The sequence below is a fragment of the Cucurbita pepo genome, chromosome LG06, assembly GCF_002806865.2.
Source record: "Cucurbita pepo subsp. pepo cultivar mu-cu-16 chromosome LG06, ASM280686v2, whole genome shotgun sequence".
Lineage (NCBI taxonomy): Eukaryota > Viridiplantae > Streptophyta > Magnoliopsida > Cucurbitales > Cucurbitaceae > Cucurbita > Cucurbita pepo.
The window spans coordinates 1,419,330-1,432,561 of record NC_036643.1 but is presented as its reverse complement, the minus strand read 5'-3'; the positions used below and the strand labels follow the sequence as shown (position 1 = coordinate 1,432,561).

Here is a 13,232-nt window from a genome sequence, read left to right as displayed (position 1 = left end):
AAATATTCTCTCAATTCTCGTGAATACTTTTGTGAAAATAAATATTGAAACAAGAGGCGAGATAAAAATAGGAAAGGTAACTTCGCCTACCTACAGACCACTTTTCCCATTTTCTACAATATGTTCGGAAAATTTGAGTTATTACACCTCGTCTTTTACGATGTTGACTTTATTTATTATTAAAATTATATATATATAAACTATGTGTTAAATCAAAATTTTAAAGCTACATTAATCAATTGCAGTCAATAGGAACTAATAAAATTCATTTTAAGCGTTCCAGTTGACTTTCCTAAGTGAAAGTCAACTAACTAATGTCAGGTAATTTTAGATTATTATTTTTGTTAATTAATCAATCTGTTATGCGAAAAAACATTTAATTATGTTTTTTTTTTTAACACTAACAATTTTATGTACAAGTATTCCGTACATTTCTCAAAAACCTTCTTCCATCCCCTCGAAATTCCTACCAAGGACAAGAAGAAAGGTTCATACAAGAATAATAATTATAAATAAAAAAAAAACAAATTTACAGGGATTTTCTTTATCCTAATTCACTTATTTTCCATCATACAGAGATGGGCCTCCAGTTTTTCCAATTCAGGCCTAGGCCCAGCCCACCAAGCACAAGCCCATTCCCTTCAATAACTCTCCCATCTCTCCCCTTCTTCTCCTCCTCCTCCCCGCCGCAGTCCTCCACCACGTAAACAAACGGCTCCGTGCACACGTCGTTAAAGTCTTGCAACGACTTCAACACATTAACGACTTCCGTCACGGAAGGCCGTCGCTTGGGGCTGCGGCTCAAGCATTTATGAGCTAAGGCGGCAGCCTTACGTGCGCCGTCCGCCGAGTACATGCCCTCGAGCTTTGGGTCCATGATCCGGTAGAGCCGTTTCGAGTCCTTCAGAAATGGCTTAGCCCAGTCCACTAGAAACTCGCCAATCTTTCGGTCCATTGACCGCTTCCCCGTCAGCAGCTCTAGTAGAACGACGCCGTAGCTGTACACGTCACTCATCGTCGTCAAATGGCCTGATTTAAAGCGGTAAAGTTATTTCCAACCCAATAATTATCCGACAATTAATTAAAAATTAAATTAAATTAACTTACCAGATTTGACATACTCGGGAGCGGCATAGCCTTGAGTTCCCATAATACAAGACGTGTCTGGTTGGTCTTCACAGTCAACGTCATCTTTAGCTAACCCAAGATCTGAAAGCTTCGTTGTATAATCCTGAAGAACACAAATATTAATTATAATAATTAGTTTCTAATCTTGTATTAATCTACTAAACATAAAATTAACAAAAGATTAAGGACTTACAGAATCCAAGAGGATATTAGATGTTTTGAAATCCCTGAATATAACGGGTGGATCGGCTCCGTGAAGGAATTGAAGGCCTTTGGCTGCTTCTAAAGCAATTTTCATCCTCGTTGACCAAGGTAAAGCAGCTGAATACTCTGCGATTAATTCAAACTATATTCGTTTAGTTAATGATAATTAATTAATTAATTAATTAATGATTAATTTCTAAACTGCGCTTACTTCTAAAGAGCTGGTTTTCTAAACTGCCTCTGGCCATATACTCGTAGACCAGAAGTCTGTAATCTTCTTCCCAACAGTAACCGATTAGTTTCACCAAATTTTGATGCCTCATTTGCCCTAGAATTATAATCTCTGCCTACAAAATAAATAAATAATTGTAAGGGACAAATTCGTAATTTTACCCGACAAAAGGAGCAGTACATTTAAAGCAACCTACCAGCCATTCTTTATGGCCTTGAGATCCATGGAGGTCGAGCAATTTAACGGCGACTGGCTGAGCTTCCAAACCCGGTTTGATTTTATCATCCACGAACCCTTTGTAGACCGGACCGAACCCGCCTTCACCAAGCAAATTGGACGAAGCGAAATTGTGAGTGATGGTTCGAAGTTCCGCAAAGGAAAAAACATGAAGCTTCGGTCCGACAAGAGAATTCGACAAGTCGTCGATCGACAAGACCGAACTCGGGTTACTGGCGTCCGACAGCGACAGCCTCTGCGACGAAGCTTTTTTAGTAACCCGCCGCCGCTCGTCATCGTCGGACTCCGATAGACGGCGGAGCGCCGCCGTGTAACAACTCGGAACGATCATCGATTTCCATGTCAACTTCCTCTTCATACCCATAATCGCATCTGATTCTGAAACGAATGGTATAATTATTTTCCTTTTCTAAAAATAGGATTTTAAAATTAAAACTAAAAAAAAAAAAATTGGGGTATTTTTCTTTTCACTCACCTACTCCAGAGGGGAAGTGGTATTTATAGAGATTGGGTCTGCCACGTGGCTTCATATGGGGCCCAGTTCTATGGAAATAATTAAAAATCTTTTAAGTGAATTAAATTATTAAAACAGGAAGCAGCTCGCAATTTTCCTCCACGTTGAATTTAAGAGAGGAACAAATAATTCATTTAATGCGTTTATACTCAATTAAAAAGCATTGCCTTTTTTTCCATTTTTTTTTCTTTTTCAAAAATTAGAAACAATTGGGAATTTGATGATTTTCCACGTTTAAAAGGATAATTAATGCTATTCTAAAAATGGGGGAGAAATTAATTAATTGAATTATATTTATAAATGTAACACCTAACCTTAAGAAAGCTAAAGTTTATTTATTTAATTAATTTTTAAATTTTCTTTCCCTATCTATATATTAAAAAAAAAAACTCCCCTTTTTATAAATTTTCTCTTCATCAACCGTATGGTTGACATTTAATGCATTTATAATCTATATACGAATTTATGCGGTTAATATTTATAAAATGCATATGAAAAGCGGCTTATAAGTTTGGAATGGACATTAAATATGAATTGTGTTAATTTAAATGCGTGACGCATTATGTGGCATACACGTTGATAGTTTTTTTATATATATATATATTATTTATTAATAAAGTGCATGAAATTTGATGTAGAATTAATACGATACAAGTTGGTATTCTGGTTGGTGGGGTAGGGATCGGGTAATCGATAAGGATAAGTTTTTTATTTTATTTTTTAATTTAATTTTGTTTTGTTTTGAAAAAATAATAAATAAAAGTACAACTGTAGAAGAGAGTGTTTGGCTTTTATTACTTCTGCCTAATTGTTTAATTTTTAATTTTATTATTCATTATAAATTCCGAATCTAAACACACCCTTTCTCACGCCATATTCGAGACTTCCCAGAGCGGCGTATATTGGGTTGTAAAACTTAGGGTTATATTCAATTATTTAATATACGTGACATAAATTAATTAAAATTTCGAATTAAATAAGTGTTAAGTTGGGGAGTCCAAATAATATATATATTTATATATACACACATTTTTTTCAATGGGTCGGATTGGTAATATTTGGATTATTAAAAACCTAATTGAATTAAATTAAAAATGGGGTAGAGATGAGATGAAGAATTATTTGGGTAGATTTTGACAAACTTTAAGTTTGATTGCGTAAAACGCAAGAAATTCTAGAACCAAAGTTAGGAATTTAATTAATTAATTTTTTGAGTTGGTGTTAGGTAGTAGATATTAAAGGGTTAAACTAATTTTATATTCATTGTAAACAAAAAAAAATAGTTAATTTATTATTATTATTATTCTAGAATAATTGTCGTACAGGTCAAGAACAAGTCGAGATTTACGATTTAAGCAAGATACGTGAAGTTATTAGAACTACATGCTATGTATTGATTGATCATAATGTGCAAGAAGGAGACGTTTGTGGTCTTTTTCAGCTATGCAATTAGGATTGAATATTGACAATCCTCACTCTCAGATAGAGAATAAGAGTTTGGAGCAGTATAGTGTATTAGTATGATATATGAATAAACGAGGGGTATACAAATGAAACGAGACTGCATCTGTATGAGTGTGATCGTGAGGATAAGATGACTAAGAAATGCTTAAATGAATTGAAAGTTACTAGCTATACTAACGATGAACCCCTTCTGTTTTTTTGTAACTCAATCATAAAAACTTCATAGTTAAACATGTTTTGCTTAAAGCAATTATATTTTAGGTGACGTTCTGAAATTTTTTATAAAATGCACGTGAGTGAGGATAGAATATGTTGAAAAAACTCGTATTTGTCTGAAGATAGTCTTCACCCTTAAAAAGTGAGTTGTATGGGAATGTTAACGTCATCATGTGTCAGATCTTAATTTCGAATCCGTTACAATTAGGGACCGCGATCATAGGGTTTGATATTTAATATGTTTCCATGATTTNAAAAAAAAAAAAAAAAAAAAAAAAAAAAAAAAAAAAAAAAACATGAATTGTAAAATAATAATTACGACTAAATGACTTTAACTGAAAACGTGCATTATAAAATAATTCCGACCACAAACTAATTATTTTCTTAAACTTTAATCTAAAATAGACATGATTTAAACACATATTAGAAGTGGAAGTTCAAATACGATGTACTTTTTCGTCCAATAATATGTCAACTAAAACAAAACAAATTTTTTAAGGTCAGCCACAGGGCGGCGAACGCCGCCTCGACACGGCGGCGTCGCCTCCGCCTCCTGGGGTCTGTCGTTTGGCAGACACTACCAAACAAATGGGAAGGGTTTTAATTTGGCCTCCTCCTAACCATAATAAAATATGATTAATTAAAATTCTTTTGTTCCAGTTGTTTACACACGATAAGGAGTAAACGACGCCGTAGCAATATAAAATAGCTAAGAAGGCATCGCAGTTGGCATAAATTTAATGTCTTTTTGTTTGGACAAAACCATATCTGGTTTTGTTTGTCGGATTTTCCGAAAATTGTTAAGTGCATTGCACGACCATGGAATCTAAGATCTCTCTGTGTGTTTGGCTGGTTTTTAGCTTCCTTATTTTTTATATCTCAAATTTTTTAAATATTAATTCTCTTTATTTGTCTCGGATGTTCCCCTCCTGGAATGAGTGTTCCTCACTTATAAATTCATGATCTTCCACTAAATTAACTACGAATCCACTTCCAACAATCCTCAACATTTTTAAATTAAATAATTTATAATTAAGAAAAAAGGGATGACGTTTTTCAAGTTGAACTACGAGTCTGTGGGTAAGAAATTTAATACAAATTTGTTATGCAGACGTGGAATTTGGTATTGATCGTATTGTATTTAGCTCTTTAATTATATATTTTTATATTTTCAATTTTTTTTTGGACGAAGACTAAAGACTAAGGTATGAAATCGATTAGGCTAGAAAAAGAAAAAAAAATAATCTACTAATATTTTCATTTAATTATTTAATTAAATAATATATATATAATATGCCGTCAAATACCACACCCAAAATTATAAAATTAAAATTAATTTCAAGATATTCTAAAACAGCTTAATTAATTAATTAATTAATTAATTTTGCCTGTTGTTGAGACGGTCAAAGAATCTATAGATTCAAAATCTGTTAACCTACATTCATGAAGCTCAACAATACATTCGAAAGTCGCCTTTTAAAGTATGAAAAATTAATAATTAATATATTATTTTTTTCTTCAACTCAAATAATAATTTTTAAAAAATGTAAAATTTATAAAAATATTATTAATGAGAATAATAGGAAGATATTAAGAGGGGGTTTCTAGAAGGCAGGTAAGTGGCTATACATTAATAACAAAAAAGACAAAAAATAAATAAATAAAGCGAAATAAGGAAAAAGGCTTCGAGAAGGGTAATTGTGTAGAGAGAGAAGAGGGGAAAGAGGTTTGGTGAAGGATTGGACCGGCGGTCCGGCCGTCCCCATCGCTGATGAAAACGAAAACAACGCCCACTTATTAATAAAAATAGTATATTAATATTATTAAGGAAATGTCCCAATTTTTCTTCAATTTTAAACAATATAGCAAATTAAAAAAATTCAGTAAGTTCCAGCTCAAAAGATTTCTTTTAAATATTTTATATTTTTACTGAAATAATAATAATAAATAAATATGGTGGTCAGAGAGTTGTTCAAATTTTAAAGAATTATTTCATGTTATAATTAAATAATTATAATTATAATTACTCGTTGAATCCATATTTGATTGAAATTTCAACCATCCAGAAGAGGGTTAATTTCGGGAATAATCATATTTGTAGTAGTTTTCAAAATAATAATTTAAATAATGTTGAAAAAATCAAATTACCATAATAACCATGATAACCGGAAATGAATGATTGAGATTTGAGTTTTTAAAGCATTTTTTAGTAAATTCGTATTTTTTAAAGCAATTTTTTTTTTCGTTTCCATAATTATGAATAAAATTATCCAAGTAGCGGCCTTGCAATATAGCCCAAAATCCATCACCGGCCCTTGGGGCCCAAAGCCCATTTTCAGGCCCAAATAAAGCTTTAGCCACACGTATACGACATCGTTTGAGTAACGACAAATAAATATTACTAATTATGTCATTGAATATATTTATGGTGTTTTATTAATAAGTAATAAATTAAATTTGTAATTTAGTTCGATTTAATGATTTGAGGAAAAAGAAAAAAAGAATGATAATAAATTGGACGATGCCAGAAAAATTTCTCTTATTTAATTTAATAGTTTTTCATTGCCACGTGGCGACAAGTCTGGTTGAAATAATTTTATTCTTTGAATTTTTTCTTACTTTTATTTAACAACCTTTCAAAAATATAATAATTATATATGTTTTTTTTCATAGTCGTGACAATGCCACGTTGATTGCATTTTCTTTCTCACCATTCAAAATAATTTTTGGCTAAATTATGAAAAGCACTCACCACTAATAAATATATTTAAATAATCTCTATAAACTCTAAATAAATTTATTATTATTATTTATTGGTTTTCGATTAAAATAAATACGAAAACAGTGCAATAATCCATTGAATGAGAAAAACCTCGATTAAGGGAATAAACAAAATCATTCCTTATTTTAAGTATTTAAACTTATAATTATTTATTGAGATAAGGAACATTCAGTGCCTAAGGTGTGGAAATCTGTCGATAGTTGGATCATAAAAGTCTCGCATATGCTAATTTAGGGAATGATCATGGGTTTATAAATAAAGAATACTCTTTCCATTGGTTCGAGGCTTTTTGGGAAGCCCAAAGCAAAGCCATGAGAGTTTATGCTTAAAGTGGACAATATCATACCATTGTAGAGAGTCGTGTTCATCTAACATCCATAACATGTGCATTTTAAAACCTTGAAGGGAAAGTATAAGGAAGACAGTATTTGCAAGCGGTGGGCGGTGGGCTTGGACTGTTATAAATGGTATCAGAGTCGAAGATAATATTTGCAAGCGGTGGGCTTGGACGGTTACAAATGGTATCAGGGTCAGACACGAAGCGGTGTATCGATGAGAATGTTAGGTGGCTATAGGGGGTGGATTGTTGGACGGTTACAAATGGTATCAGAGTCAGACATGGGAGCGATATATCAGCGAGAATGTTAGGCGGCTATAGGGAGTGGATTGTTGGACGGTTACAAATGGTATCAGAGTCAGACACGGGAGCGGTGTATCAGTGAGAACGTTAGGTGGCTATAGAGGTGGATTGTGAGGTTCTATATCGGTTGGAAAGGGTAACAAAATATTTATTACGAGAGTGATATTGTTAGTTGGGACGACCGAACAAATTTGAGACTAAACGGTAGGTTTAGAGGGGAAAAAAAATAGGAAGTTTTGGGTTATGGGACACAGCAGAAAGACAGGACAGCTCAGTGTACAGTGGACGGTCCACGGTCGTCGGTCCACGGTCCACAGACCACAGACCACAGCACATCAGTCATGGAGAAGAAAACCAGACGCAGAGAGCAGAAAGAAAAATATATATTGTATTTTCCCAACACCATCCTTATAGAATAGATACACACTAAGAATTTTTTTAAATATTATTTTGAAAAAAAATAAGAAAAAACATATTTTTGATTCTAATCAGACCTTGTCTTTTGAATTTTTTTTACAAAACCCCGTCTTTTTCTCTGTTTGACTGTGGAGAGCAATTGAAATTGGAAATGAAATTGAAATTGAAATTGAAATTGAAGGCAAAGGCATTTTGGTTCTCAGCTTTCGTCTCTTAATTATACTCTCTTTGCTTTCACTTATCTCTTCCCCTCCAATTCCTTGTTTTATTCTTTCAATCAATTTAATACGATTCTTGATTAAACCCCTCTTCACCCAAGAACACGACGAGTTTGTTCACTGCTTCTTTCCGCCAAATCTAGGCGGCGCTTCGATTCCGCCACCCTTTGCGACGGTCCTCTTTTGAAGCAGATCTTTACTTTGAGGTCGGATTTCACTGTTGCTGTCTCGTGGGGATTCTTCAATTTGATCCAACAGTTTTTTTTTGTAGGTCATCCGTATGGAATTCTGTACTTTCCCTTTTGATTTCCTGTTATTTTATCTGGGTTTTGATTGGATTGCATTTTATCTTCATGTTCTATGTGCTCTGTGAACTGTTTATTTGAATTGCAAGTGAAAATGAGAGGCGAGATTGAATCAAGCTTGAAGTTCGTCGTTAATGGGTTTTGATTTTTTTACTGCATGCTTGAAATGGGGTTTTGATTTGTAGGCTGGCTTTGAGGATTTCAATATGAGCGAGCATTTTCGAAGGCAATTGGAAGTCCATTTGATTGCGATGAATCTTTGTGTGTATCACTAGTGTTCTTCAGTGTTCTATGCTGTCTCATTTGAGTAGAAATATGGGTTTACTCTGCAGCAGAAGTCGTCACTACAATGAACAAGATTCTGAAGAGAATGCGCAGGTGAATGAACATAGTGGTTTTGGTATCTTGGATTATTTGTTGAATCTCGTGTTCGATATGATCGTAGTCGTGTGCTTTTTCAGGCTGCTGAAATAGAGAGGCGGATTGAACAAGAAACAGAGGCTGAAAAACATATACAGAAACTTCTTTTGCTTGGTAAGTGTATTTTGATGTGAGATTCTACGTTGGTTGGAGAGGGGAACGAAACATTCCTTATAAGGGTGTGGAAACCTCTCCCTAGTATACACGTTTTAAAACTGTGAGGTTGACGGTGATATGTAACGGGCCAGAGCGGACAATATCTATTAGTGATGGGCTTGGGATGTTATGAATGGTATCAGAGCTAGACATCAGGAGGTGTGTCAGCGAGGATGCTAGGCCCTCAAGAGGGGTGGATTGTGAGATCCCATATCTGTTGGAGAAGGGAACGAAGTATTCCTTGTAAGGGTGTGAAAACCTCTCCCTAGCATACGCGTTTTGAAACCATGAGGCTGATGGCAATACGTTATGGGCCAAAGTGGACAATATCTGCTAGCAATGAGCTTGAGATGTTACAAATGGTATCAGAGCTAGACACTAGGCCGTGTGCCAGCGAGGACGCTAGGCCCCCAAGGGGGGTGGATTGTGAGATCCCACATCGGTTGGAGAGGGGTTAAACGAAACATTCCTTATAAGGGTGTGGAAACCTCTCCCTAGCAGACGCGTTTTAAAACTGTGACGATACGTAATGGGCCAAAGCAGACAATATCTACTAGCGGTAGGCTTGGGATGTTACATTTGATCTCATGTTACCTAATTGGTGAGGAATCAACTTGTGTAGGTGCTGGAGAGTCCGGGAAATCCACCATTTTTAAGCAGGCAAGCCCGTTTATTCTTTACCGTCGTAATCCACAAGGCCGTAACGAAGTTGGTTCACTAACATTTCTTGAGTTGTTGCTCCATTTTTTCCAGATAAAGTTGTTGTTCCAAACTGGCTTTGATGAGACAGAGCTAAAGAGCTACATTCCAGTCATTCATGCAAATGTGTATCAGACTATAAAAGTATGCAATATTTGAAAGGGTGTGTTGGTTATTTCCCTTTCTGCACGATTTAACGAGCAAATGATTTTGTCCAAAATTTTTAAAACATAATATCAGAACCCTTTGATTCGAGACGTGTTCATCGTGTATTTTGATCTTTGAGTGCCAAAAACTCTTAAATCTTTTGATGCGAAGTGTGTTGATTTTGTACTTCTTGTTAAGTCGAGAGCTGTAACCTCTTATTGAACCCGATGTTTCAGGTATTACATGACGGTTCGAAGGAGCTCGCTCAAAATGATAAAGAGTTCTCGAAGTATGTTTTATCCAATGAAAATAAGGTATTAATTATACCTTCCCAAGTTTTGAATTAGGAAAGTTTTCATGAACTAACCAATAGATCACATAATTTTAAGCTTTGATGCTTATTATTATCCCTGCATGTGATTTCGAACTAGGAAATTGGCGAGAAATTATCGGATATCGGAGGTAGATTGGATTACCCGCGTTTGACTAGGGAGCATGCAAAGGATATAGAGACTCTTTGGAAGGATGCTGCGATTCAGGTAGCTACCGCTTCATGTAGATTAGCTAGTGGCATCTTTAAAATGAAATCAACTATGATGCTTTGTGAGATCCCACGTCGATTGGAGAGGGGAATGAAGCATTTGGTATAAGGGTGTGGAAACCTCTCCCTAGTAGACGCGTCTTAAAACCGTGAGGTTGACGGCGATACGTAACGGGCCGAAGTGGACAATATCTACTGGCAGTGGGTTTGGGTTGTTCCAAATGGTATCAGAGCCCGACACTGGGAGGTGTGTCAACGAGGACGCTGACCCCCAAGAGGGTGGATTGTGAGAGGGGAACAAAACATTCCTTATAAGGGTGTGGAAACCTCTCCCTAGTAGACGCATTTTAAAACTGTGAGGTTGACGGTGCTACATAACAGGCCGAAGTAGACAGTATCTACTAACGATGGGCTTGAGTTGTTACATGCTTCTTATTTAAACTGTTTTTTTTAAATCTTCTTGAATTAGGGTCGAACAAAGTGAGCTCAGTGTTCGTATTCTCTTTGTAGGAAACGTATTCACGTGGTAATGAACTACAAGTTCCAGATTGCACACAGTATTTCATGGAAAATTTGCAAAGATTATCTGATGCAAATTACATTCCAACTAAGGTATTCAATTTAATGATATATCTATAGCTCAAGGGGTTAGAAAAGGCTCTAAATGAAGTTTTAGCTTAATCAATATCTGTTTCTTCTGCCATTATAGATTCTGGCTCGTGTTTGAGCGGTCTTTTTCACTGTAATTAGAGTATCGAGATTTAATCGTTTGTGTACGTATCAGTTGGCTTCCTTTCTTATATGCTTTTGATTGCAGGAGGACGTCCTATATGCAAGAGTTCGTACAACCGGTGTTGTTGAAATTCAATTTAGGTAAGCCTTCATTACACTTTTTCCTTAATCGTGAAATCTTAGCGTTTTAGTTAATTACGGTATCGATTTGATTTTGGCAGTCCCGTTGGAGAAAATAAAAAGAGCGGCGAAGTGTATAGACTCTTTGATGTTGGTGGTCAGAGAAACGAGAGGCGAAAATGGATTCATCTTTTTGAAGGCGTTACAGCAGTCATCTTTTGTGCTGCTATTAGTGAGTAAGACCTCGTTCTTTTAACCCGTTTATGATTCTGTGGCGGTCTCGATAAATGTAGAAGGTAAAAGAAAAGGCTAGACATTGGAATCGGAAAATCTATGCCCCTCTCGTTGATGTTACGGAGTTACGACTGGGTTGTCGTTGTCGGGGATGCTCCCAGAAGCTGATGGGATATACCATTTTGGAACATGTGATTGTGCAATAAAGTCTTTTAGTACCTTCTTTTCTCTTGTTTTCTTTTCATCTGTTTTCTTTTGGAGTGGGTGGGACTTGGTTGGAAGGTAGCTCTTGGAAGGTAATGAAAAGATGAATTAAATAATTAGCTGCTGATCTAACAACCCATGTGAAGATAGTGGTGACATGATGAGACTCGTCTATTTCACGTGTTTTCTTTTGTTTGGATGGTCGGGCTATCGAGCGGTTCCACTCTTTGTATTACGTTCATAACCCATCCCACTAATGTCAAGAGACATTTTTTATGTGAGATCCTATGTTGGTTGGAGAGGGGAACGAAACATCTCTTATAAGGGCGTTTTAAAATTGTGTGGCTGACGATAATACGTAACGGGCTAAAGAAGACAATATCTGCTAGCGGTGGGATTGGGCTATTACAAATGGTATCAGAGCTAGACACCAAAGGGTGTACCAATGAGGACGCTGGGCTCCCCAGGGGGTGGATTGTGAGATCCCACATTGGTTGGAGAGGGGACTGAAACATTCCTTATAAGGGTGTGGAAACCTCTCCCTAGTAGACGCGTTTGACGGCGGTACGTAACGGGCCAAATCATACAATATTTAAGGGTCACTAGTGTATTCTTGCATTAAATTTAGTGCATTACCATGAGGCTTGTTAGATTCAATGGGTTAACTAATAACTATTTCAGGTATGATCAAACACTTTTTGAGGATGAACAGAAGAACCGAATGATGGAGACCAAGGAACTTTTCGAGTGGGTTCTGCGACAAGAGTGTTTTGAGGTTATCTTTTCTGCATTGTTACCGTTTGCGTGATCGACTGTATTTAATTTGATAATGTTCTTTTCACGAGTTGATATGGTTCTATTCCGGGTGCAGAACACGTCATTTATGCTTTTTCTTAACAAGTTCGATATCTTCGAGAAAAAGGTTCTAAACGTAAGTGTTGATGGAGGGTATTACAACGACGAGGCCATCTTGGATAGGTACTCGATGAGATACTAACACGAATTAGCTTCTTGTGATAGGTCCCTCTCAGTGTATGTGAATGGTTCAACGATTATCAGCCGGTTTCGACTGGAAAACAAGAGATCGAACATGCCTATGAGTACGTATCCATCACCCGGGACAATGCTGCTGCTTTTTTCCTCTGCAGTTTTTCTAAAATAACTTTACAATCAATGAAATTCAGGTTCGTGAAGAAAAAATTCGAGGAGTTGTACTTTAAGAGCACGGCACCAGATCGAGTAGACCGGGTGTTTAAGGTATACAGAACAACTGCTCTCGATCAGAAACTTGTAAAGAAGACGTTCAAGCTCGTAGATGAAACATTGAGGCGGCGAAATCTGTTCGAGGCTGGGTTATTGTAACCTTGTTTAACAGCTTCCTCCTCACCACACAAAAAAATGGAAATGGTTGCTCTTGTTTGATGAACAAACTTATATTGGATTGTGATTTAAGCGATTCATTGATTTAAAACATTGTGTTCAAATTAAATCTTACCTATTCTATGAAAGTTGAAATCTTTTTAACTATATGTAATTTGATATTCCAAATTGTTGTGAGTTTGAATGTAAGCTATCTATGAACATGATTTTGGATTCTCTCAAAAATATTTAAAATGTTATTT

At 35.8% G+C, this 13,232-nt stretch overlaps 2 protein-coding genes across 5 annotated transcripts; one reads left to right on the top strand and one right to left on the bottom strand.

The window, feature by feature from the left end:
* Window positions 1-385: 385 nt before the first annotated feature.
* On the bottom strand, window positions 386-2,260 carry LOC111797154 (serine/threonine-protein kinase RIPK-like). Its single transcript, XM_023680076.1, has 5 exons — window positions 1,761-2,260; window positions 1,544-1,679; window positions 1,322-1,458; window positions 1,108-1,231; window positions 386-1,029 (listed from the first exon to the last, which is right to left on the bottom strand). Exons 1-5 carry the CDS (start codon window positions 2,163-2,165, stop codon window positions 569-571), a joined length of 1,263 nt encoding a protein of 420 aa, XP_023535844.1. The 5' UTR covers window positions 2,166-2,260; the 3' UTR covers window positions 386-568.
* Window positions 2,261-8,021: 5,761 nt separating this feature from the next.
* On the top strand, window positions 8,022-13,139 carry LOC111796505 (guanine nucleotide-binding protein alpha-1 subunit). Of its 4 annotated transcripts, none has more exons than XM_023679154.1 (14): window positions 8,022-8,258; window positions 8,543-8,735; window positions 8,819-8,891; window positions 9,556-9,593; window positions 9,687-9,776; window positions 10,016-10,093; window positions 10,211-10,318; window positions 10,831-10,932; window positions 11,138-11,193; window positions 11,274-11,408; window positions 12,292-12,385; window positions 12,482-12,541; window positions 12,631-12,710; window positions 12,795-13,139. In XM_023679154.1, the coding sequence occupies exons 2-14, from the start codon at window positions 8,649-8,651 to the stop codon at window positions 12,970-12,972; spliced, it is 1,179 nt and encodes a 392-aa protein (XP_023534922.1). In that variant the 5' UTR covers window positions 8,022-8,258; window positions 8,543-8,648; the 3' UTR covers window positions 12,973-13,139. The 4 variants fall into 4 exon arrangements, with proteins under 4 accessions (XP_023534922.1, XP_023534921.1, XP_023534920.1 ...); XM_023679153.1 differs by having other exon boundaries at window positions 8,022-8,323; XM_023679152.1 differs by having other exon boundaries at window positions 8,022-8,330.
* Window positions 13,140-13,232: the final 93 nt, after the last annotated feature.